The sequence below is a fragment of the Mauremys reevesii genome, linkage group 22 (assembly GCF_016161935.1).
Source record: "Mauremys reevesii isolate NIE-2019 linkage group 22, ASM1616193v1, whole genome shotgun sequence".
NCBI lineage: Eukaryota > Metazoa > Chordata > Testudines > Geoemydidae > Mauremys > Mauremys reevesii.
In genome coordinates, this window is record NC_052644.1 from 9,632,351 (window position 1) to 9,656,141 (window position 23,791).

Consider the following 23,791-nt stretch of genomic DNA (forward strand, 5'->3'; position numbering starts at 1 on the left):
GCGAGGGGAGAACGCCCCCTACTGAGCCCCCATCCTGCTCCCCACAACACCCACAGTGATGGAGGAGGGTTACCTGAGCACACAACACCGGCATCTTCTCCATGGTTACAGTTATGGATTCCCCAAGGCAGAACCCTACAATCGGAGAGGGCAGCTTCTGCCCCTGTGCAGTTGATGTTATCCAGCCAGATGGGGTCTGATCCTTGTCCAAATCGAGCCCCTCCTGGGGCTGATAATGCCGTCCCACAGCCCAGCTGCCTGCACACAACTTCAGCATCTGTTATGTCCCAGCTGTCATCACACACGGTTCCCCATAGCAGGTTGTGAAGCACCTCGACTCTCCCAGTGCAGCGACTTGGGCCGTTCACCAGTCGGAGCTGAGTCTGCTCTGAAATGCCTGAGTCTGCAAATGCCCCAAGGAAATAAACACTCACTGCATCTGATCACTATTAACCCTGGGGAAAGGAGCACCTCCCATTAATGGCTGTGAACAGCCTGTGCAACTGCCTGTCAGGGGTTCACTCCCCACCACTGACATTCAGCCACCTCTGGAGTAGGACAGGGCAGCTGAGAGACCAGGCCCAGAAACTCATGGGCTGTGCAGGAGAGGGAGTGAGGAAGAACCCTGTCAACAGTCACAGCTTTGGGGATATTACAGGTTCAAGGGTAATTAGCTCACCCAGAGTGTGGGGAGGAGAAGCCCCACACTTCATAAAGGGATCCCAGGTTTCTACTGCCCCTGAGCAGCTGCAGGCTCCATTCAACCCCAAATCCCAGAAATGGGATCTACGGTTACCCAGCGCCCCATTGTGCTGTAGTGGGGCAGGGGGACCAGAGCTATCAGCGATGGGAGGGTCTCTCACAGAAGTGCACATACTGCTCCCTGCAGCGCAGGCCCTAAGTGCTGTACTAGGGCCAGCCCTGCCTGCAAGGGGAGGGCATTATTATTAAAACCAGCACCCTGCCTCCTACAGCCGTCACCACCCTGGAATACTGGGGTCAGCACTAACTGCAGGGGGAAAGGCCCCTTGTGTGGTCCCCAAACTGCTCCCTACAGCACAGTCCCTTCACCCACATGGGGGTCAGCACTGACTGCAAGGGCAGAGCAGTCCCTCAGGAGCCCGCACGCTGTCCCTGCAGCATGGGCCCCAGCACACTGCGGTTACATTGGGCTCTGAACCGACCGCCCCCTATTGATCTCTACCCCACTCCCTGCAGCATCTACCGGGATGGAGGAGGGTTACCTGAGCACACAACACCGGCATCTTCTCCATGGTGACAGTTATTCTCTCCCCAAGGCCGAGCCCTGCAATCAGTGAGGGCAGCTTCTGTCCCTGTGCAGTGAACATCATCCAGCCAGATGGAGTCAGTTCCTCGCCCAAAGTGAGCCGCGCCTGGGGCTGTGGACGCCAGCCCACAGCCCAGCTGTCTGCACACGACATCGGCATCCTGTAGGTTCCAGCTGTCATCACACACAGTTCCCCACTGCTGGTTGTGAAGCACCTCGACCCTCCCAGCGCAGCGACTCGTGCCGTTCACCAGACGGAGCGAAGTCTGCTTTGAAATTCCTGAGTCTGCAAATACCCCAATGGAATAAACTCTCAGGTAGGTTCCTGTACATGTGTTTGCTACTAATGCTGGGGAACTTAGCACCTCCCTCTGACAGGTCTGAACAGCCTCTAAACAGAGCGCCTGCCTGTCAAGGACATACCCCACACCTCTGATATGCAGTCACTTCTGGGGTGGAACAAGGCAGCTGAGAGACAGGACATAGAAATTCATGGGCTGTGTAAGAGAGGAATTGAGGAAGAACCCTGTCTCCAGACACAGCTGTGGGGGATGTTACGGGTTCAGGCAAATTAGTTGAGATGTAAATCACCCGAAGTGACGGGGATAGGAACCCCACACTTCATAAAGGGATCCCTGAGTTGCTGCAGGATCCATTCAACCCCAAACCCCAGAAATGGGAGCTACGGTTACCTAGCGCCCCATTGTGCTGTTGTGGGGCAGGGGGATCAGCGATGGGGAGGGTCTCTCACGGAGGCGCACGTACTGCTCCCTGCAGCACAGGCCCTAAGTGCTGTGCTGGGGCACTGGGCTCAGCATTGACTGCGAGGGGAGAGCGTCCCCTACTGAGCCCCCATCCCGCTCCCTGCAGCACAGGCCTGTAGAACTGTGTGGGGAAATGGGGTCAGTGCTGACACCATGGGAAGAGCAACATTTTCTGTGACCCCCAACGGGCTCCCTGCAGTACAGGCCCTTAGTACTATGCTGGGGCACTGGAGTCAGTGCTGACTCAGACAGGAGAGCTGGGTCTGTGCTGAAAGCTTCCCACCCGATCCCTGCACCATCCACAGTGAAGTGATGGAGGAGGGTTACCTGAGCACACAACACTGGCATCTTCTTCATGGGTGCAGTTACTGTCTCCCCAGGGCCTAGCCCTGCATTGGGAGAGGGCAGCTTCTGTCCCCGTGCAGTTGACATTACCCAGCCAGATATGGTCAGATCCTCGCCCAAAGTGAGCTCCAGTGGGGGTTGATAACGCCGTCCCACAGCCCAGCTGCCTACACACGACTCCAGCATCCAGTAGGTCCCAGCTGTCATTACACACAGTTCCCCACTTCTTCTTATGAAACACCTCGACTCTCCCAGCGCAGCGACTCGAACCGTTCACCAGTCGCAGCTGAGTCACTTCGGAGATGCCGGTGTCTGCAAACACCCAAGGGAATAAGCACTCAGGGAGGTTCCTGGGCCTCTGATCTCTTGTTTCACTGGGGAATGGAGCGTCTCCTGCTGATGGGTCTGACCGGTCTCTGCACACAGCAACTGCCTTTCAAGGGCTCCCCACCACCGAGCAGGCTAATCACTTGGGTAATGTTGAAGTCTGTTCGTTCCCCTCCCATCCAGCTGTCACCTAGTTAGGCAGATTGGTAATAAAAGAGGTAATAATTGGAGATATACCAATCTTCTAGAACTGGAAGGGACCTTGAAAGGTCATCTAGTCCAGCCCCCTGCTTTCACTAGCAGGACCAATTTTTTGCCCCAGATCCCTAAGTTGCCCCCTCAAGGATTGAACACACAACCCTGGGTTTAGCAGGCCAATGCTCAAACCACTGAGCTATCCCTCCCCACTAACAAACCACTTCCACTAGAGCACTTAAAAAGATTATCCCCGTGCAGCTGGCAGGAACCTCCTGAGGAGGAGATTTACACCCTCACTCCTGGCGCTGGTATTCACTTCAGTGTGATACTGTGCAGTGCTGCGGGGCAGATGCTGGCATAAGCATCTTGGTGATTGGCAGCTGAACACAGTCACCCCTGTTATTAGTGGTTGCCTTAGCCTGACATCAGCACTGAATTTACATATATTGGTTCCATAGCTCCCTGAAAACGTCACCCAGAGTCCAGGAACAAACCATTCCAATGTGTAGTAAGAATAGTAAATATGGCAGGCGACCAGCTTGGCTTAACAGTGAAATCCTTGCTGATCTTAAACACAAAAAAGAAGCTTACAAGAAGTGGAAGATTGGACAAATAACCAGGAAGAGGTACTAAATATTGCTCAAGCATGCGGGAGTGAAATCAGGAAGGCCAAATCACACTTAGAGTTGAAGCTAGCAAGGGATGTTAAGAGTAACAAGAAAGGTTTCTACAGGTATGTTAGCAACAAGAAGGTAGTCAGGGAAAGAGTGGGCCCCTTGCTGAATGGGGGAGGAACCTAGTGAAAGAGGATGTGGAAAAAGCTAATGTACTCAATGCTTTTTTTGTCTCTGTCTTCACAAACAAGGCCAGCTCCCAGATTACTGCACTGGGCAACACAGCATGGGGAGGCGGTGACCAGCCCTCTATGGAGAAAGAAGTGCTTCAGGACTATTTAGAAAAGCTGGATGAGCACAAGTCCATGGGACAGGATGCATCGCATCCCAGGGTGCTAAAGGAATTGGCAGGTGTGATTGCAGAGCCATTGGCCATTATCTTCGAAAACTCATGGCGATCAGGAGAGGTCCCGGATGACTGGAAAAAGGCTACTGTAGTGCCCATCTTTAAAAAAGTGAAGGAGGAGGATCTGGGGAACTACAGGCCAGTCAGCCTCGCCTCAGTCCTGGAAAAATCATGAAGCAGGTCCTCAAAGAATCAATTTTGAAGCACTTTGAGGAGAGGAAAGTGGTCAGGAACAGTCAGCATGGATTCACCAAGGACAAGTCATGCCTGACCAACCTAATTGCCTTCTATGATAAGATAACTGGCTGTGTGGAAGAAGGGAAAGCAGTGAACATGTTATTCCTTGATTTTAACAAAGCTTTTGATATGGGGGCTGCAGGAAGCGGCACGGACTGAGGGATGTGCTGGCCGCTGCTTCCCACAGCCCCCATTGGCCTGGAGTGGCGAACCGCGACCAGTGGGAGCTGCAATTGGTCGAACCTGTGGACGCTGCAGGTAAACAAACCTTCCCGGCCCGCCAGCGGATTTCCCTGATGGGCCGTGTGCCAAAGGTTGCCGATCCCTGAACTAGAGGTGAGTACGGTTGGAATGAGCTCTCCCCTGACAGCGAGTGATGAGCTGGGGAGGGGAAAAGGCTTCAGGACCAGATACTATTTACATGAACACACCCATTCCACCTCGTATCCAGCAGGTATCCAGCAGACAGAGCTGTGTTGGCTGGTGCTGGGTTACAAATCACTGTAGTACTGAATACAGGGGTAGTGAAATGTTGTTGTCCTGATTGTCTGAGTAAAGGGCAGCAGAACTGTGCTTAGCCTGCCCTGACTGAGGGGGTCACCCACAACTGAACTGAACTCACTAACCAGGGGGGTTCAGACACCAGACTCCTATGAAGAGTGGGGTGGGTGGAGATGGGTGTTCCTGCTGAGGGGTGTGGGCTCTGTGTATGAGGTCTAGCCATGGTTCAATCTGCCCAGTTAATTAAAGTTCCATTAGGAGGTTTTTTGGTTTCAGTGATCACTAGAGCTGAAATCACCTGCTGTCAGACACTGTTTCTGTCCAGCCTGCTTCAGCACTGAGGGTTCCCCACTAGCAGCTGACAGTCACTGAGAGCTGGGTGGAGCCTCAAGAGAGCGACTACAGAGGTCACAGTGGAGAGACCAGGGGCAGCAGAAGGTGAGGGTGAGCAGATTGGTGAGTGGCTGGCAGGGCAGCTGCCACCAGAGCAAGCACCCAGACAGCAGAGCGAGCCAGGCACTCTCCTCCCTGCCCCCATGGTGGGAGCTGAACTCACACAGGTGCACCTCTAAACTCTGGGTCTTCACAAACCAAGGACAACCACTGTGGTAATAGGTAATAATTGGAGATATACCAATCTCCTAGAACTGGAAGGGACCTTGAAAGGTCATTGAGTCCAGCCCCCTGCCTTCACTAGCAGGACCAATTTTTGCCCCAGATACCTAAGTGGCCCCCTCAAAGATTGAACTCACAACCCTGGGTTTAGCAGGCCAATGCTCAAACCACTGAACTATCCCTCCCCCCTCTGTGAGTGGGATGTGGTGGAGAAGGAAGGGAGGGGCACCTTAAAGGAACTTTGAGTTGCTGGACTCTAGAAACTGAGGCAAGACACTGCCCAGTGTACTCTGGGATAGGTGTTTTGTTCATGGTTTTATCTATTTCCGGTGTTTTCCCAAGCTAATGCTGGGTTTTATTAAAAAGTTTCTTTTCTGCCCTGAGACTCTGTGCTTCCAAGAAGGGAAGCTTTGCCTCATAGAAGCACCCAGGGGGTGGTGTGTAATTGTCCCAGGTTACTGGGGGGGGTGCTCAAGCAGGTTCTGTGGTATTGATGAAAAGGACCCCTAGAATCCTAGATATTGAAGCCAGCCCTGGTTGCTGCTGACTCCACCTGGCAGAAGGGTTACCTAGATATCAACTTGTGAAATACACAAAAGAAGACGACTCCCCGCACTGAGATGCAGCCACTTCTGGGTTAGGACAGGGCAGTTGAGAAACAGGACAGGGAAATATTTAGGCTGTGTAGGACAGGAAGTGTCCTATGTCCAGCTGTTGGGGAAGTTACAGGTTCAGGGCTAATTTCCTGAGATGCAAATCCGCCGGAACACGGTGATTGGGAACTGGACTCTTGAGAAATTGGCCCTGGATTTTTAGTTTGAGTGAGCGGCTGCAGGCTCCGTTGACACCAAATCCAACTAATGGAAGTTATAGTTATCCAGCCCCCCCTTGTGCAGCAGAGGGGTCTGTCCCAGGGATAACTAAATGCCAACTGGCAGAGGGCACAGGGATACTTAGAGTTATACCGGGATCCCCTGGGTGAGATATATGCACAATAGCTCACCAAAGGTGGCATGTGAGGTCGACCTAATGGGAGCAAGATGTTTGGATGGGACATAGTTGAAGAGAGATGTAAAATGTGGAATATGAGGCTCCAGAAGTGCTGAAGTGAAGCTTGTCACCTGCGCCATGGCAATCCCTTCGGCTGAGCCAATCAGCACATAGAACAAAGCACAGCCGTGGAGACAGGCTATATTCACTGTCTGGGCCTGTGGGGGCCTGAGAATTTACAAGGACAAAGACCCCTAGAATAAGTGTCTGAAGAGAGACCTCCTCTAGGAAGAGACAATGGTCTGTATGTAGAAAGAAAGAGGAGAGGGGACAAGAGCTCCCTTTCACCCAGGAGGCAGCTGACAGCGTTTGTCTCAGGAACAGGAGATAACAGCCAAGCCTGGTGTAAAACCCTGGAAGGACTGTGGGGTGAGCGTTGCTCTACCAGACAGAAAAGTATCTCGTTCAATGAGTCCAGGCTCTAGTCAGCGTGGTATGATTTTATTGGCCATGGAACCATTTCATTCCAACCCTTCTCCTTGCTACCCCTCGAATCTCTACACTCTGTGAAATCACTTGTCCTTGGTGTGACTATGAAGTGAACTAGGGATGTGTGTCGATTGGGGCAGAGATGGGAGGTGGAACTGGTCAGCTGAGGGCCCTGTTCCTTTGGGAGCAGCAGATCTGTGACTGCTGTGAATGCCCAGTGGGGCAGGGGCTGGGAGCTATAGGGGGACACTCGGAGGGCAGGGGGCTGGAGTGTGCCTATTGCCAACCTGGAGAGAGGCCACCCCACGAGGCCTAGAGGAAATGGCTTGTGTGGCCTGTGGCTGAGGGAGTTGGAGAACTGCCCCCCAGTGGGCACAGACAAGGCTTCCTCATACTAGGGGCCCATGGCACCGCACTGGGGCCTTAGGACTAGCACAACTACAAGGGGAGAGCACCCCCTACTTACACCCAGCCCTCCTCCCTGCACCGCAGGCCCCTCGTCCCCACACTGGGGCGCAGGGGCCAGCATTGACTTCAAGGGGAGAGTGCCCCCTACTGAGCCCCCATGCCGCTCCCTGCAGCACAGGCCTATAGATCTGCACAGGGGAATTAGGGTCACCAGGGCTTGTGAGAGGAGAGCGCTCCCTACTGGAACCGCCATATTGCTCACTGAAGCACAGGCCCTAAGCACCGTGCTGGGGTTAATAATGGGTGTGAGGAGACAATGCCCTGTAATGAGCTTCCCACCCTGCTCCCTGCAACAGCATAGTGATGGATGAGGGTTACCTGAGCACACAACACTGGCATCTTCTCTGTGGTGACAGTTATTGTCTCCCCAAGGCCGAGCCCTGCATTCGGAAAGGGCAATTTCTGTCCCTTTGCACTGAACATCGTCCAGCCAGATACGGTCAGATCCTTGCCCAAATCGACCCGCTCCTGGGGCTGATAGCGCTGTCCCACAGCCCAGTTGCCTGCACACGATTCCAGCATCAATTATGTCCCAGTTGTCATCACACACGGTTCCCCACTGCTGGTTGTGAAGCACCTCGACTCTCCCAGCACAGCGACTCGGGCCGTTCACCAGTCGGAGCTGAGCCACTTGTGAGATGCCTGTGCCTGCAAACACCCCAAGGGAATAAACACTCCTGTGCATCTAATCAGTGGTGATTCCGGGGAAAGTAGCACCTCCCACTTATGGGTCTGAACAGCCTCCTCACACAGCTACCGCCTCTCAGGGTCTCACTCCCCACCACTGATATGCAGCCACTACTAGGGTGCAGCTGAGAAACAGGGAAGAGAAATCTGGCCCAGTTATTTAGGCAGGACGGGGGGAAGAATTCTGCAGCCAGTCAGAACGGTGCCAAATGTGAAAGGTTCATGGTTCATCAGCTAAGATGCTAATTGGCCAGGGCAATGGGTTTAGGAGCCTGATGCTTGACAAAGTGACCCAAGGTCCCTACTCCTTGGGAATGGCTGCAGGCTCCATCTGACACTGAATCTGATCAGCAGGATTCAGAGAGTCCCAAGGCCCAAAGTGCCCACTGTGACCACCTCGTCTGACCTCCTGTGTAGCATGGGCCAGAGACCTGCCCCAGGGTAATTCCTAGGGCAGATCTTTCATAAACGTCCAATCTTGATTTAAAAATTGCCAGTGAGGGAGGATCCCCCACAGCCCTTGATAAGATGTTCGAACAGCTATGAATCCTCATCGATACAAATTTGCACTTTATCTGTCATTTAAATTTGTCTCTCTTGAACTTCCAGCCATTGGATCTTATTAATCACTTGCCTGTAAGATTGAAGTGTCCTTTATTATCACATTTCTGTTCCCCATGATGGTAATTACAGACTGTGCTCAAGTGACCCCTTCACCTTCTCTTTGTTAAACTAAACAGACTGAGCTGTTTGGGTCTATCACCACAAGGCAGGTTTTCTAATCCTCTGATCATTCTCATGGCTCTTTGCTGAACCTTCTTAAATTTATCAACATCTTTCTTGAATTGTGGGCACCAGAACTGGACACAAGATTCCAGCAGCGTTCGCACCAGCACCAACTACAGAGGTAAAATAACCTCTCTACAGCTACTCGAGATTCCCCTGTGTGTGCATCCCAGGACTGCATTAGCCATTTTGGTCACAGAGTCACACTGGGAGCTCCTGTTTAGATGATTATCCACCCCCCCATCCCCAAATCTTTCTCAGAGTTACTGCTTCCCAGGAAAGAGTCCCCCCTCTTTAAGTATGGCCTGCATTCTGTGTTTTTAGATGTATAATTTTACATTCAGTCATGTTAAAAGGCATCTTGTTTGCTTGCACCCAGATTACCTAGTGATTGAGATCATTCTGTGTCAGTGACCGGTCCTCTTCACTATTTACCAGTCTCTCAAATTTTGTGTCATCTGCAAACTTTCTAAGTGATGTTTTCCTCCAGTCCCTTGATAAAATTGTTAAATAGTGTAGAGGCAAGAAGTGATCCTGCAGGACCCCAATCAAAGACATTTGCCTGATGATGATTCCCCATTCACAATTACATTTTGAGACCAGGAAGTTGGCCAGTTTTTAATTGATTTATCATGTATAATGTCAATTTTGCATTGTTCTCGTGCAGTGCCAAGTTGAATGCCTTACAGGAATCTACAGCAGTAGTCGGCAAACTGCAGCCCACAGGCAGGATCCATCCCCTCAGGCAGGATCCAGCCCCTCAGGGCTTTGGATCCGGCCTGTGGGATTGCCACCCCAGTGGCGCCGTGGGTACCGTGCTGCTCCTCGAAGCGGCCAGGTGAGGGTAGGGGGTCTGAGGGCTCCGTGCGCAGCCCTTGCCTGTGGGTTCCACACCCAAAGCTCCCATTGGCCACAGTTCCCTGTTCCCGGGAGCGGTGTGGGCCCAGAGCAGGCAAGGAACCTGCCTTAGTGGTGCCAGGCCGCTGGCACTCCGAAGCCGCTCCAGGTAAGCAGTGCCGGGCCAGAGCCCACACTCCGAACCCCTCCTGCATCCTGCACCCCAACCCCCTGTGCTGAGCCCCCTGCTGCATCCCACACCCCACCTCTCTCCTGACAAGCTTTGGAGCTCACACAGAGCTCTTCTTCAGGTCTGGGCTTGGTATGGTTGGAAAGCTTGTCTCTCTCACCAACAGAAGTTGGTCCAATAAAAGACATTTCCTCACCCACCTTGTCTCTCTCGTATCCTGGGACTGACATGGCTGCAACTACACTGCATACAAAAATGGCAGCTGTCTACGCACATCAAGGCTATTCCCTCCCATCTCATCAGAATAAGACACCAAGCGAGTCTGACTAGAACTCACTGGTCACAGAGCGCCCACAGTGCTGTAGTTGGGTGGGGGGATCAGATTGAGCAGAGGTGGCGTATACATCTCAGCCTGCAGCATGGTGCCCTGGCACCACGCGGAGGCTTTGGGATCAGCACTGACTCTGAGAGAGGGCAGCCCCCTCCTGTGGTCCCCACACTGCTCCCTGCAGCAAGGCCCTTAGAGGTGACCTGGGGCCTTGTGGTTACGCATAAATCTGCAGGGAGAGCAGCCTCCGCTGAGCCCAGCCCCACTCCCTGCAGCACAGTTTTTGCATCAGATTGTGTAGTAGGGTCAGGACTCACTGTGAGGGGAGAGCGCCCCAATGAATCCCCGAACTGCTTTTCACATGGGCATGATGAAGGAGAGTTACCTGAGCACACAACACCGGCATCTTCTCTGTGGTGACAATTATGATCCCCCCAAGGCTTAGCCCTGCATTCGGAGAGGGCAGCTTCGGTCCCTGTGCAGTTAACCTCATCCAGCAAAATTGGCCCAGATCCTTGTCCAAATCGAGCCCCTCCTGGGGCTGATAACGCCGTCCCACAGCCCAGCTGCCTGCACACGACTCCGGCATCCTGTAAGTCCCAGCCGTCATCACACACGGTTCCCCACAACTGGTTGCGAATCACCTCGACTCTCCCAGCGCAGCGACTTGGGCTGTTCATCAATCGCACCTGAGCCAAATGTGGAAGGGCTGAGTCTGCAAAGTCCCCAAGGGAGTAGACAGAGAGATTCCTGTGCATCTTATCACTAGCAATGCTGGGAAATGCAACGCCTCCCACTGACAGGTCTAAACAGCCTCAGCACACAGTGACTGACCATCAAGGGCTCACTCCTCACCACAGACATGCTACTACCTCTGGGGTAGAACAGTGCAGCCGAGAGACAGGCTACGAAAAGATGGCCTAGTAGTTTAGGCAGGAAGTGGGGAAGAATTATGTCTCTCTCAGATACTGCCGGTCTGAAACTTAGGCCTACGAGATTGCCCAACTAGAGCGTCAATGTTCCACCACCAGAGGCCACACTTGCTGACTCATCATGGTCAGGTGACTAGCAGCAGACTGTTGATTGGACACCTCCAGGTATAAAGATTCCTGGTCCTGTCTTACCCCTTATCTGAACAACCAGTTGCTAGGCCAGCTGCTGGCCAGACCCATCGGACCTGCCCAAGTTCCTCATTCTTGTTCCTGACTTCTGCTTCCTTGCCCAGTTACTGTTCCTTGCTCCTGACGCCTGTTGCCTGGCCCAGGGAGTGCTATATATCTCACAGGGAAACAGCACAGCCCCCCAGCACCTCACTAGGACACTGGGGTCAGCACTGACTCAAACAGGAAAGAAGGGACTGTGCTGAAAGCTTCCCAGCCTGTTCCACGCAGCACCCCCAGATACGTGAGAGAGGCAGCTTACCTGAGCAAACAACACCGGCATCTTCTCCATGGTGACAGTTATTGTTTCCCCAAGGCCGAGCCCTGCAATCGGCGAGGGCAGCTTCTGTCCCTGTGCAGTTAACCTCTTCCATCCAGATGGTGTCAGATCCTCTCCCAAATCGAGCCCCCGCTAGGGCTGATAACGCCGTCCCACAGCCCAGCTGCCTGCACACGACTCCAGCATCAGTTAAGTCCCAGCCATCATCACACACGGTTCCCCACTGATGGTTGTGAAGCACCTCGACTCTCCCAGCGCAGCGATTGGGGCCGTTCACCAGCTGGAGAGGACCTGGGTCTGGAATGTTGGAGTCTGCAAATGCAATAAACACTCAAGAAGATTCCTGTGCAGCTGATCACAAGCGATGCTGATGACTGTATCACCTACCGCTGATGGGAGTGACTGGCCTCCTCCCACAGCCACTGCATGTCAAGGGCTAGGTCCCCATCACTGACATGCTGCCACTTCGGGGTCGGACATTGCAGCTGAGAGTCAGGGCACAGAAACATGGTGACTGTGCATGACAGGAAGTAGGGGGAAATGCTCATCCAGTCAGAGCTGTGGGGGACATCACAGGTTCAGGGGTAATTATCTGCGGTGCAGATTATCCAGCATGGTTGAGCTACGAGCCCAACAAAGTGACCTGGGTTTGTAGTCCCCAGGAGCAGCTACAAGTTCGGTTTGACACCAAGTCCCACAGCTGGGATCCATGCTTACCCAGTGCCCCATTGTGCCAGGGAGGGGTGGGGGATCAGAGCGATCAGAGCGGGGAGAGGGCCTCTCACTGTACGCCACACATCACCCTCTGCAGCGCGTGCTCCCTAGCTCAACTCTGGGGAATTGTGAGAGTCACTGACTGTGAGGAGAGAGCCCCATACCCTGCAGCACAGACCTTTTATCAGCCAGCGGGAGGACTGGGGTGAGCCCAGACTGCACCTACTACTGTGTTCCCAACCTGCTCCCTTCAGTACAGGCCCATGGCAAAATGCTGGGGCACAGGAACTCAGATGGGGAACCAGGGACTGTGCTGAAAGCTTCCTAATCCACTCCCTTCAGCACCCACCGTGACAGAAGACATGAGGCTTACCTGAGCACACAACACCAGCATCTTCTACGTGGTTACAGTTATGCTCTCCCCAAGGCCTAGCTCTGCATACGGAGAGGGCGGCTTCTGTCCCTGTGCAGTGTACCTCATGCAGCCAGATACGTTCAGTTCCCTGTCCAAACCGAGACCCATGTGGGGCTGATAACGCTGTTCCACAGCCCAGCTGCCTGCACACGACTCTGGCCTCAGTTAAATCCCAGCTGTCATCACACACGGTTCCCCATTGCTGGTTGTGAAGCACCTCGACTCTCCCAGCGCAGCGACTTGGACCATTCACAAGTCGGAGTTGAGTCACTACTGAAATGCCTGAGTGTGCAAACACCCCAAGGGAATAAACATTCAGGGAAGTTCCTGTGCATGTGATCACTAGGGACACTGGAGAATGTAGCGCTTCCCACTTACAGGTCCGCATAACAGATACCCATCAAGGGCTCACTCCCCACCACTGACATGCTGCCACCTCTGGGGTGAATCAGGACAACTGAGAGACATGGTAGGCAAAGTTGGCCCAGCTGTTTATGCAGGAAATGGGAAAGAATTAGGCATCTCCCATGCACTACAGGTCTCAAACCCAGGTCCACGAGAGGTTGCCGAACTACAGCCTTACCTGTCACATCACGGTGAAATGAGGGAATAGTAGCTAATCACCCACCAGCAGAGACCCACCCACCATGTGCAGATGACTAGAAGCAAACTGCTGATTGGACACCTCCATGTGTAAAGCTTCCTGTTCCCATCCTACCCCTTGTCTGAGCAACTTGTTCTTAAGGCTGCTGCTGGCCAGACCCCAGGGACCAGGTTCCTGCTTCCTCGCCCGATTCCTGCTCCTTGCTCCCGTTACCACCCCTAGTTCCTGGCTCCTGCTGCCTGGCTGTGTGCCTGCTCCTTGCTCCCATTACTGCCCCTTGTTCCTACTTCCTCACCCTAACTCCAGAGACCAACTCTGACTGTGGCTTGACCTTGGACAAGGCTTCACACTCTTTTTCCGTCTTTCATATTTTCTGTGATTTCCAACCGTGATCCTGATGCCACCTTGTCTTTGACAACTAGGCCACACCACTGTGTTACTGGCCCTGACAGTGTCCAATCCCATCTACGCCAAGGGTAACATATAGCTAAGTTGCCAATTTCCCGGTACACTGGGTTCAGGAGCCTGATGCTTGGTAAAGTGACCACGGTTCCCAGTGAACAGCTACTGGCTCCAGCTGACACTGAATGTGACTGGTGGCACCAATGGCCACAGAGTGCCAGACTGTGCCATAGCTTGGCACTGGGATTGGAGCAAGCAGAGATGGGGGAAGGTCTCTCACAGGGACACATACACCTCTCCCTGCAGCAGAGCCCCCCAGCCCCTCTCTGGGACACTGGAGTCAGCACTGGCTCAGACAGGAAAGCAGGGACTGTGCTGAAAGCTTCCCAGCCTGTTCCAGGCAGCAGTCCCAGTGATGTGACTGAGGAGGGTTACCTGAGCACACAACACTGGCATCTTCTCCATGGTGACAGTTATTCTCTCCCAAAGGCCAAGCCCTGCAATCGGCGAGGACAGCTTCTGTCCCTGTGCAGTTAACTTCATCCATCCAGATGGTGTCAGAACCTCTCCCAAAGTGAGCCTCCCCCGGGGCTAATAATGCTGACCCACAGCCCAGCTGCCTGCACACGACTCCAGCATCAGTTAAGTCCCAGCCATCATCACACACGGTTCCCCACTGGTGGTTATGAAGCACCTCGACTCTCCCAGCGCAGCGATTGGGGCCGTTCACCAGTTGGAGAGGACCTGGGTCTGGAATGTTGGAGTCTGCAAATGCAATAAAAACTCAAGAATATTCCTGTGCATCTGATCACAAGCGATGCTGATGACTGTATCACCTACCGCTGATGGGTGTGACTGGCCTCCTACCACAGCCACTGCATGCCAAGGGCTCACTCCCCACCACTGACATGCTGCCACTTCGGGATGGGACAGGACAGCTGAAAGTCACGGCTCAGAAATATGGTGACTGTGCATGACAGGAAGTAGGGGGAAATGTTCATCCGGTTAGAGCTGTGAGGGACATCACAGGTTCAGGGGTAATTATCTGTGGTGCAGATTATCCAGCATGGTTGAGCTAGGAGCCCAACAAAGTGACCTGGGTTTGTAGTCCCCAGGAGCAGCTACAAGCTCGGTTTGACACCAAGTCCCACAGCTGGAATCCATGCTTACCAGCACCCCACTGTGCCAGGGAGGGGTGGGGGTCAGAGCGATCAGAGCAGGGAGAGGGCCTCTCACTGTGACCCACACATCACCCTCTGCAGCTCGAGGTGCCTAGCTCAGTTCTGAGGTATTGTGAGTGTCTCTGACTGTGAGGAGAGAGTCCTGTACCCTGCAGCACAATCCTTTTATCAGACAACAAGATGACTGGGGTGAGCCCAGACTGCTAGGGGAGAGCACCCCCTACTGTGTTCCCAAACTGCTCCCTTCAGTACAGGCCCATGGCACAATGCTGGGGCACAGGAACTCAGATGGGGAACCAGGGACTGTGCTGAAAGCTTCCTAATCCACTCCATTCAGCACCTACCGTGACAGAAGACATGAGGCTTACCTGAGCACACAACACCAGCATCTTCTACGTGGTTACAGTTATGCTCTCCCCAAGGCCTAGCCCTGCATTCGGAGAGGGCAGCTTCTGTCCCTGTGCAGTTTACCTTATGCAGCCAGATACGGTCAGTTCCCTGTCCAAACTGAGACCCACGTGGGGCTGATAACGCCGTCCCACAGCCCAGCTGCCTGCACACGACTCTGGCCTCAGTTAAATCCCAGCTGTCATCACACACGGTTCCCCATTGCTGGTTGTGAAGCACCTCGACTCTCCCAGCGCAGCGACTTGGGCCATTCACAAGTTGGAGCTGAGCCACTGCTGAAATGCCTGAGTCTGCAAACACCCCAAGGGAATAAACATTCAGGGAAGTTCCTGTGCATGTGATCATTAGTGACACTGGAGAATGTAGTGCTTCCCACTTATAGGTCTGCATAACAGATACTCATCAAGGGCTCACTCCCCACCACTGACATGCTGCCACCTCTGGGGTGAATCAGGACAGCTGAGAGACATGGTAGGCAAAGTTGGCCCAGCTGTTTATGCAGGAAATGGGAAAGAATTAGTCATCTCCCATGCACTACAGGTCTCAAACCCAGATCCACGAGAGGTTGCCGAACTACAGCCTTACCTGTCACATCATGGTGAAATGAGGGAATAGTAGCTAATGGCCCAGCAGCAGAGGCCCACCCACCATTTGCAGATGACTAGAAGCAAATTGGTGATTGGACACCTCCAGGTGTAAAACTTCCTATTCCCATCCTACCCCTTGTCTGAGCAATTCATTGTTAAGGCTGCTGCTGGCCAGACCCCAGGGACCAGGTTCCTGCTTCCTCGCCCGGTTCCTGCTCCTTGCTCCCGTTACCACCCCTAGTTCCTGGCTCCTGCTGCCTGGCCCTGTGCCTGCTCCTTGCTCCCATTACTGCCCCTTGTTCCTGCTTCCTCACCCTAACTCCAGAGACCAACTCTGACTGTGGCTTGATTTTGGACAAGGCTTCATACTCTGTTTCTGTCTTTCATATTTTCTGTGATTTCCAACCGTGATCCTGATGCCACCTTGTCTTTGACAACTAGGCCACACCACTGTGTTACTGGCCCTGACAGTGTCCAATCTCCTCGCCAAGGGTAACATATAGCTAAGTTGCCAATTTCCCGGGACACTGGGTTCAGGAGCCTGATGCTTGGTAAAGTGACCACAGTTCCCAGTGAACAGCTACAGGCTCCAGCTGACACTGAATGTGACTGGTGGCACCAATGGCCACAGAGTGCCAGACTGTGCCATAGCTTGGCACTGGGACTGGAGCAAGCAGAGATGGGGGAAGGTCTCTCACAGGGACACATACACCTCTCCCTACAGCAGAGCCCCCCAGCACCTCTCTGGGACACTGGAGTCAGCACTGGCTCAGACAGGAAAGCAGGGACTGTGCTGAAAGCTTCCCAGCCTGTTCCAGGCAGCAGTCCCAGTGATGTGACTGAGGAGGGTTACCTGAGCACACAACACTGGCATCTTCTCCATGGTGACAGTTATTCTCTCCCAAAGGCCGAGCCCTGCAATCGGCGAGGACAGCTTCTGTCCCTGTGCAGTTAACCTGATCCATCCAGATGGTGTCAGAACCTCTCCCAAAGTGAGCCCTCCCCAAGGCTAATAACGCCGTCCCACAGCCCAGCTGCCAGCACACGACTCCAGCATCAGTTAAGTCCCAGCCATCATCACACACGTTTCCCCACTGCTTGTTGTGAAGCACCTCGACCCTCCCAGCGCAGCGACTCGGGCCATTCACCAGTCGGAGCTGAGTTAGTTCGGGGATGCCTGAGTCTGCAAACACCTGAAGGGGATAAACACTCAGGGATGGGCTAGAGGAAAGGAACATGGGATTTTTCTCCTACCATTTACTCTGGCTCCCTTTCAGTTTCAGTGTGGCAGATTGGCTGGCTCAGCGGGGCTGGGAATGGGACACTGCGGGGTTCCTCTCGAGAGGTCAGCAGCTGTGATCCAGCCCCAGGCAGAGGGGAATGGCTGACTCGTGGGATGGAGAATGGGAAACAGGCTCTTTTCTCCGAGGGGACACTGGCCAGTGCAGTCTGTGTGAGGGGGATGAGCTGATGCAGTGCACTGGGGGAAGGAGACCTGGAGCTTTTCCCCTGGAGGGCACAAGTTCCCATTTGGCTCCAGCTCAGGCTGGGGCAGCGGCTGGCGTGGGGGGAACAGGCACTTGGGCTTTCACATCTGGGGCCCTGGGTCCAAGCTGGTAGTGAGTGGAAGTCGCAGCCACTGCAGCTCTCTGATGCCCAAAATGTAAAATGAGCTGCTGGGGTTAATTCCCCTCCATGACAGGACAAGTGTGCGCAAGCCAGGCCAGCCCTCAGTCTGAGCTGCTCCCAGCCGAGGGGCAAAGGGCGTAATGGTGAGGAGATTAAACTGCCCTCTGTCCCTGCCTGGGCTCCCTCCCCGTTTGTGCCCCAATGACCCTACCTGACCAGAGCCAACAGCAGCAGCCTCGAGGAGCTGTAGTTCTGCTCCCCCAAAGCCTCCACTGGCCCTGACTGGGCTCCTCTATATTCCACACACAGACAGTGCCGGCCCCATGCTGAACTGAGCACCCTCCTGTGGTGACAGTCTGCCTTGCTAACAATTCACTGATGGGGAAAACTGAGGCACATAGTGAGGCTGAGTCCACAGGGTGAGTCTGGCAGAGGCAGGATTTGAACCCAGATCTCCAACTCTACATTTGAACCACTAGTTTAAATAAACTTAACTCTGCTCTTTCCCACCCCATATTTATGAGATAGCTGCACACAGAGCTGCACCCTGCAACATGCACCCCGCACCCTCTGCGTATGTTCATATTTACCTGCCATGGGGAGTCCTGTCATGGAAGCTGAAAGAAAGCAAAGACATGAGGTAAGTCTCTATCTCTATGACTGGACACTTGAGGGATCTCCAAACACTGGCTGAGGTAAGCAGTGGTCTGAGTGAGCTCTACCCTGCCATCTGTTGATGCACTGGGAGAAAAGGTCTCAGCTGCAGGTCATATTTCAGTGATCCTAGTTATTGACTCTCAGGGAGCTGGATTGCCTACACCAATGGGAGAACCTCTCCCATCGGCATTGGTAGCATCTACACTGTAATGTTTCCAGTGCATATGAGCCCTAAGTAGCCAGCAAAATACAAGACGTAGTGAGCGACTTGAGAACCAGTGACACTGCACCAGCCCTTCCAAACCGAGCCACCTGCTTTCACACTGCCTGCATCGCTGAAGGGCCCACACACCCTGCTCCCCTCAGGCCTGGCTGGGGCTAGTCTCCCCACACCCTGGAGTGTGACAGCCCCACAAGCCCTGTCATGGAATGCAAAAGAGTATTATGCTGCTCAGCCACTAGGTGGTGATGTGTGTAAAATACCTTATGTTAAGCCAGAGGTGGGAAAACTACGGCCTGCAGGCCACATCCGGCCCATGGGACCCTCCTGCCGGCCCCTGAGCTCCTGCCCCGGCCCCTCCCCTGCTGTTCCCCCTCCCCCGCAGCCTCAGCTCACCCCGCCGGCAGCGCAATGCTCTGGGTGGCAGGGCTGCGAGCTCCTGGGGCAGCGCAGCTGCAGAGCCCAGCCTGACCCGGTGCTTTGTGCTGCGCGGTGGCATGAGCAGCCTCCAGTGCTCCAGGCAGCACGGTAAGGGGGCAGGGAGCAGGGGGGGGGTTGGATAGAGGGCAGGGGAGCTCAGGCGGGTGGGCAGAAGGTAGGGGTGTGGATAGGGGTCGGTGCGGTCAGAGAGCAGGGAACAGCGGAGTTGCTTCGGGACAGGGGTCCCGGAGGTCAGTCAGGAAGGAGGGGTGGGGTTGGATGAGGTGGCGGGGGCAGTCAGGGGCAGGGGTTCCAGGGGCAGTCAGGGGACAGGGAGAAGGGGTGGTTGGATGGGGCAGAGGTGCCGGGGGGGCAGTCAGGAATGTGAGGAGGGGTTGGATGTGACAGCGGGGGGCAGTCAGGGGTGGGGGTTCCGGGGGCAGTCAGGCAAGAGGGAGCAGGTGTGTGTGTGGATGGGGCAGAGGTTACAGGGGGGCCGTCAGGGTGCGAGAAGTGGGGGGGCAGATAGGGGCAGGGGCTGGGCCATGTCTGGCTGTTTGAGGAGGCACAGCCTCCACTTACTGGCCCTCCATATAATTTCCGCCACCAGATGTGGCCCTAAGGCCAAAATGTTTGCCTGCCCCTGTTTTAAGCTGATATCAGCCACGCCTGGCAGAGCATTAAAGGATCGTGGTGTGTAAAAGCAAGCTCTGTGACCAGTCCATGTCTGGTACAGAAGAACAGGACATGGCGTGTGGAGTAAATTAAGAACATAAACAGAAGGAAAAAAGCTACACAGGATGCAGGATCTCATCACCAGGCCACTCTTCAGTGCCCCAGAGAACTTCAGCTTTCACAAACTTCACCATGGACAGACTGGAAACAAGATTTCACATTGCTGCCAAGCTGCACAAGGAAACTGGAGACATGCAGGTATCGTCTTTAATGTAGGCTATGGGAAGGAGGCAGAGCATATCTTTAAATCCTTTGACTTTACTGAAGACAGTCACAAAGGTGACTATGAAAGGGATCTGGCTATGTTTGATGCATACTTCAGAGAAATGTGGCTTATGCAGAAGCTTCTTTCAACCAGAGAACTCAAAAACCAGGGGAAAGTTTCAAATGTTTTATAAAAGCTCCACATATATTGGGTGAAAACTGTGATTTCAGGAATGTAAGGTTGAAATAACCCAATAACCAGCCTGTGTGGGCTAACAGATAAAAAAATTTCACAGCAGCTACATCTGAAAAGACATTTAACTCTAGCTCCAGCTGTTCAAATAACAAACCAGTCTGAATTAGTCAAACAACAGAACAAAAGCCAGGAGCAAATTGATAAACCGGAAACTAGCTATGGCTTAGCTTAGGCAATGTCTACACTAGCACTTGCTGTGGTATAACTTATGGCGCTTAGGGGTGTGAAACCCCCCACCCCCCGAGCGATGTAAGTTACACTGACCTAAGCATCAGTGTGGACAGCACTATGTGGGCAGAAGAAGCTTTCCCACCGATGTAGCTACTGCCGCTTACGGGGCTGGAGTAGTTAAGCCAAGTGGAGAGCTCTCCCGTCAGCTCAAGTGGTTACATTAGAGAGCTTGGCACAGCTGCCTTACCTTGCTGTAAACTCTGGTGTAGCTCTTAGAAGCTATAAACAGATACTTCAGTATTAGAGGTCATTACCGTAAAAGGTCTGAGGCAGGGAGAGAGAATACCCAGGCTAAGAGGGACAGACTACATACGTCAGGTGCGGAAAAGGTCCTATCCCAAGAGTTGATACATGTCCAGCCAGAGGCACATGGGTAATATTTGCATGAAATATGGACATTTTGCAGCTCTTTGCAGCACCAGAGCAGTTAGGGAGCCACTTCAGATTACAGACAATCCAGAGCCATTGTTTCTGGGATCCATCGCTTGTGTTGACATGGAGCCTGTCTGGAGAGTGAAACTGAATGTTCATGGCAAGACACTTGACTGTAAAACCGACTCAGGAGCTAATGTTTCAGGCATCTCAGAAGGGACTTAGAATCCTCTTCAACCTCTCTGTGACAGGGTGGGGTGTTCCCGTCTAGCGCGGGTGAGTGCACCCCAGTCTTCAAGCTGTCTGTTGTCTCAAGACAATGTGGCCCAGTGGATAAAGTCAATAAGGTTGCCCTTGTCCGTAGGATAGTGAGGCCCAGTGACCTGAGCCCATAGGATTGCCCTGAGCTGCAGGACAGAAAGGTCTAGTGGCCTGAGACAATAAGGTTTGCCCTGGTCCATGGGGCAGTAAGGCCTTGAGGCCAGAGCCAATGGCTTGTCCTAATCCTCAGGGCAGGAAGGCTTATTGGTTGGAGTGGGGATTTGGCTGCCTCCCAGAAGTGAGTGGCGGCCATTGTAGGGGGACCTTCGCTCTCCCTGCTCCACTGGGTCCCAGCCCAGGACAATGGTAGTGGCGAATAGACTCGCCACTTCATCATTTGGGATCCACTTGATACGCGCTGACTGCTGTAGGAACAATGGCTAGTCCTTTCCTGGGCTACTTCCTACTGTGACTCCTGCAGTCTTGTTGTAGACATCCTCTGGGTCTCTGGTCTCCCTAGGCTGTGCTGCTCCCAGTGGCTCCTACCTTCGAGTGGTGTCCTCAAGTACCTAAGCATCTCGGTACCTCTGGGTCCTGCAGTCTGGGACTTTGAGAGGGGAGAGTCCTTCCTCTCCAGCGGTCTGCCCTGACTGAGCTGTGCTGCTCCCTTTTATAGAAGCGCTACACTTGGCACATGCCAGGTAGGGACATGGGGGCGTGGCCTCTTCCGCCCACGGTGAGGAAATAACCCTTCCCCATCCAGTTCAGGGTGAGTGCACCCTGTCACATCCTCCCATAGCTGAAGTCACCTGAGGGCTGTGCCTAGCCCTGGAGGTACTCTTAAATGCATGGGCCAGTTCACCACAGAAACAACTTACTAAGACAAAAGCTTTGCATTCAGAGTGCATGGGATCAAAGGACCACAGGCCATCAACCTTCTCAGCAGCAGCTTGTCAGCCACAATGGGCCTAGTGAGAAAGGTGGAAGAACTCACTGGAAGAGTTGATGCTATAACACAAAATCAACCTGCAGAACTCTTTGCCAGAGGATGTTGTGAAGGACCAAACCATAACAGGGATCAAAAGAGAACTAGATAAGTTCATGGAGGATAGGTCCACCAAAGACTATTAGCCAGGATGGGCAGAGATGGTATCCATAGCCTCTTTTTGCCAGAAGCTGGGAATGGGTGACAGGGGATGGATCATTCGATGACTACCTGTTCTGTTCATTCCCTCAGGGGCACCTGGCATTGGACACTGTTGGAAGACAAGATACCGGGCTAGATGGACCATTGCTCTGATCTAGTATGGCTGTTCTTATGTTCTTATGTTCTTAGGCTTTTGAAAGGAAATCCAATACAAATCAACTTAAGAGACATTGCTGAACTGTACAGTGTACAAATATTTCTACCAGAGAGACCTTGCAGAGACTAGCTGCAGATTTATGGAAATTCAGAGGCCGTCATTACCTCAGCACCACAGGGCCCTGAGCTCGGCCTACAGTGCTGCCGTAACATGAATTCTTGTGTTTGCATAATAAATAATGTTTAAGAAATGAAGCGTCAAACTCTGAACAAACACAGTGAGAGCAGGACAGGAGTTAGGTCATTTGGGGCGATTATTTGGAATCCTGTGTGCAGTTCTGGTCACCTGCATGCAAGACAGATGGATTCAGATGGGACCAGGTGCAGAGAAGGGCTGCTAGGACAGTCGGGGCATGGAGGCTGGTCAGACAAGAGGGGATTGGCCAGTTTAGCTGGCACAGCAGAGGCTGAGCAGGGATCTGGTTGCTCTGTATGAATCCATCATGGGACCCCCAGGGAGTGAGAAGAGCTACTCATGGAATCATAGAAGATTAGGGTTGGAAGATATCTCAGGAGATCATCTAGTCCAACCCCTATTCAAAGCAGGATTAATTCCAAATAAAGCGAAAGGAAATTGTTGGCACAAGAACAAGTGGGAATAAACTGTCCAGGAGTCATGTTAGGCTGAGAGAAGAAGGTTCGGGAACAGCCTCCTAATGGGTGAGGGGAGAACCCGCTAACTCACGTGAAGATGGCGCTGGATAAGTATGTGACTAGGATTATATGACGCACTCTGTGTCCCGTGTTCCTAAAGAGACCAGCCCAGAGTGGCTGGGAAATACCTCCAGGAGTCAGAGACATGCCAGTTTCTTTTTACTCTTTTAACACTTAACAAAAGTTAAACGAATTGTATTGTAAAATCATACATCCGGCTAGATAGATCCTGGTATCATCCCCCTCCCCCCCCCCACTCTATCCACTAGACCCCATTCTCCTTCCCAAGACAGACTAGACTCCAGGAGTCCTGGCTCCCAGGACACAGCTATGCCGTGTCTGATGGGTGGGACTGGAGAATCACAGGATGCCCCCAGGGCTATTCAAAGCCAGAGAAAAGGGAAAAGGCCACTCACCCCAAAACCAGGCCAGGAGGATGGGGAACCTTGCGTTCCTAGCTCCCGTGCAGGCAGCCGAGCTCCTGCCAAGGGGGTGTCCAGCTGGGAGCAGGAGGCACCCGGGAAACTCCATGTTCATAGCACAGTCCTTTTGGGGCAGTGTGGCCAGGCGTTAGGGCAGGCGATCGTCCTTGTGAGAGTGGCAGGCTGAGCTCCGTGTGATGGTCACAGGCTGGGAGGCTGGGGAGATGGGGCAGGCACCAAGGAGGCAGGGACCCAAGGGGACAGGATGTGTGACAGGCCTCTCACTGCAGAGACCCCTCCCTCCGTGCCCCCCGTGAAATGACGCAGTGGGTGTGTGCGACTGAGCCCACAGAGGAGAAGTGACCCTTGTGCCCTGCGCTGTGGCTTTATTGAAATCATTGGATTGTGAAATATGTGTTCCTGGAACACGCTGAGCAAACAAACCTCTCTTGGCACAGCTGGTTCTGGGGCACATGGGGCAGAGGAGTTGTTCCTGGAGCTGGTTCACAGGGAGTCAGCAGAACTGATCCACGGAGGCCTGGTGGA

General features: G+C 53.4%; 1 protein-coding gene across 1 annotated transcript in view; it reads right to left on the reverse strand.

Moving 5' to 3' along the window:
* The window catches only part of LOC120388076 (deleted in malignant brain tumors 1 protein-like), a 41,413-nt gene extending 17,941 nt beyond the window's left edge, over positions 1 to 23,472 (reverse strand). The window contains exons 1-11 of the mRNA XM_039509638.1: positions 23,240 to 23,472; positions 18,041 to 18,067; positions 15,195 to 15,524; positions 14,081 to 14,410; positions 12,598 to 12,921; positions 11,493 to 11,822; positions 10,456 to 10,785; positions 7,561 to 7,890; positions 2,380 to 2,709; positions 1,245 to 1,574; positions 74 to 403 (exon numbers count right to left, since the gene is read on the reverse strand). Of these exons, the coding sequence (XP_039365572.1) occupies positions 74 to 403; positions 1,245 to 1,574; positions 2,380 to 2,709; positions 7,561 to 7,890; positions 10,456 to 10,785; positions 11,493 to 11,822; positions 12,598 to 12,921; positions 14,081 to 14,410; positions 15,195 to 15,524; positions 18,041 to 18,067; positions 23,240 to 23,360 (3,112 nt within the window). The 5' untranslated portion in view covers positions 23,361 to 23,472. The remainder of the gene's footprint in view (positions 1 to 73; positions 404 to 1,244; positions 1,575 to 2,379; positions 2,710 to 7,560; positions 7,891 to 10,455; positions 10,786 to 11,492; positions 11,823 to 12,597; positions 12,922 to 14,080; positions 14,411 to 15,194; positions 15,525 to 18,040; positions 18,068 to 23,239) is intronic.
* Positions 23,473 to 23,791: the final 319 nt, after the last annotated feature.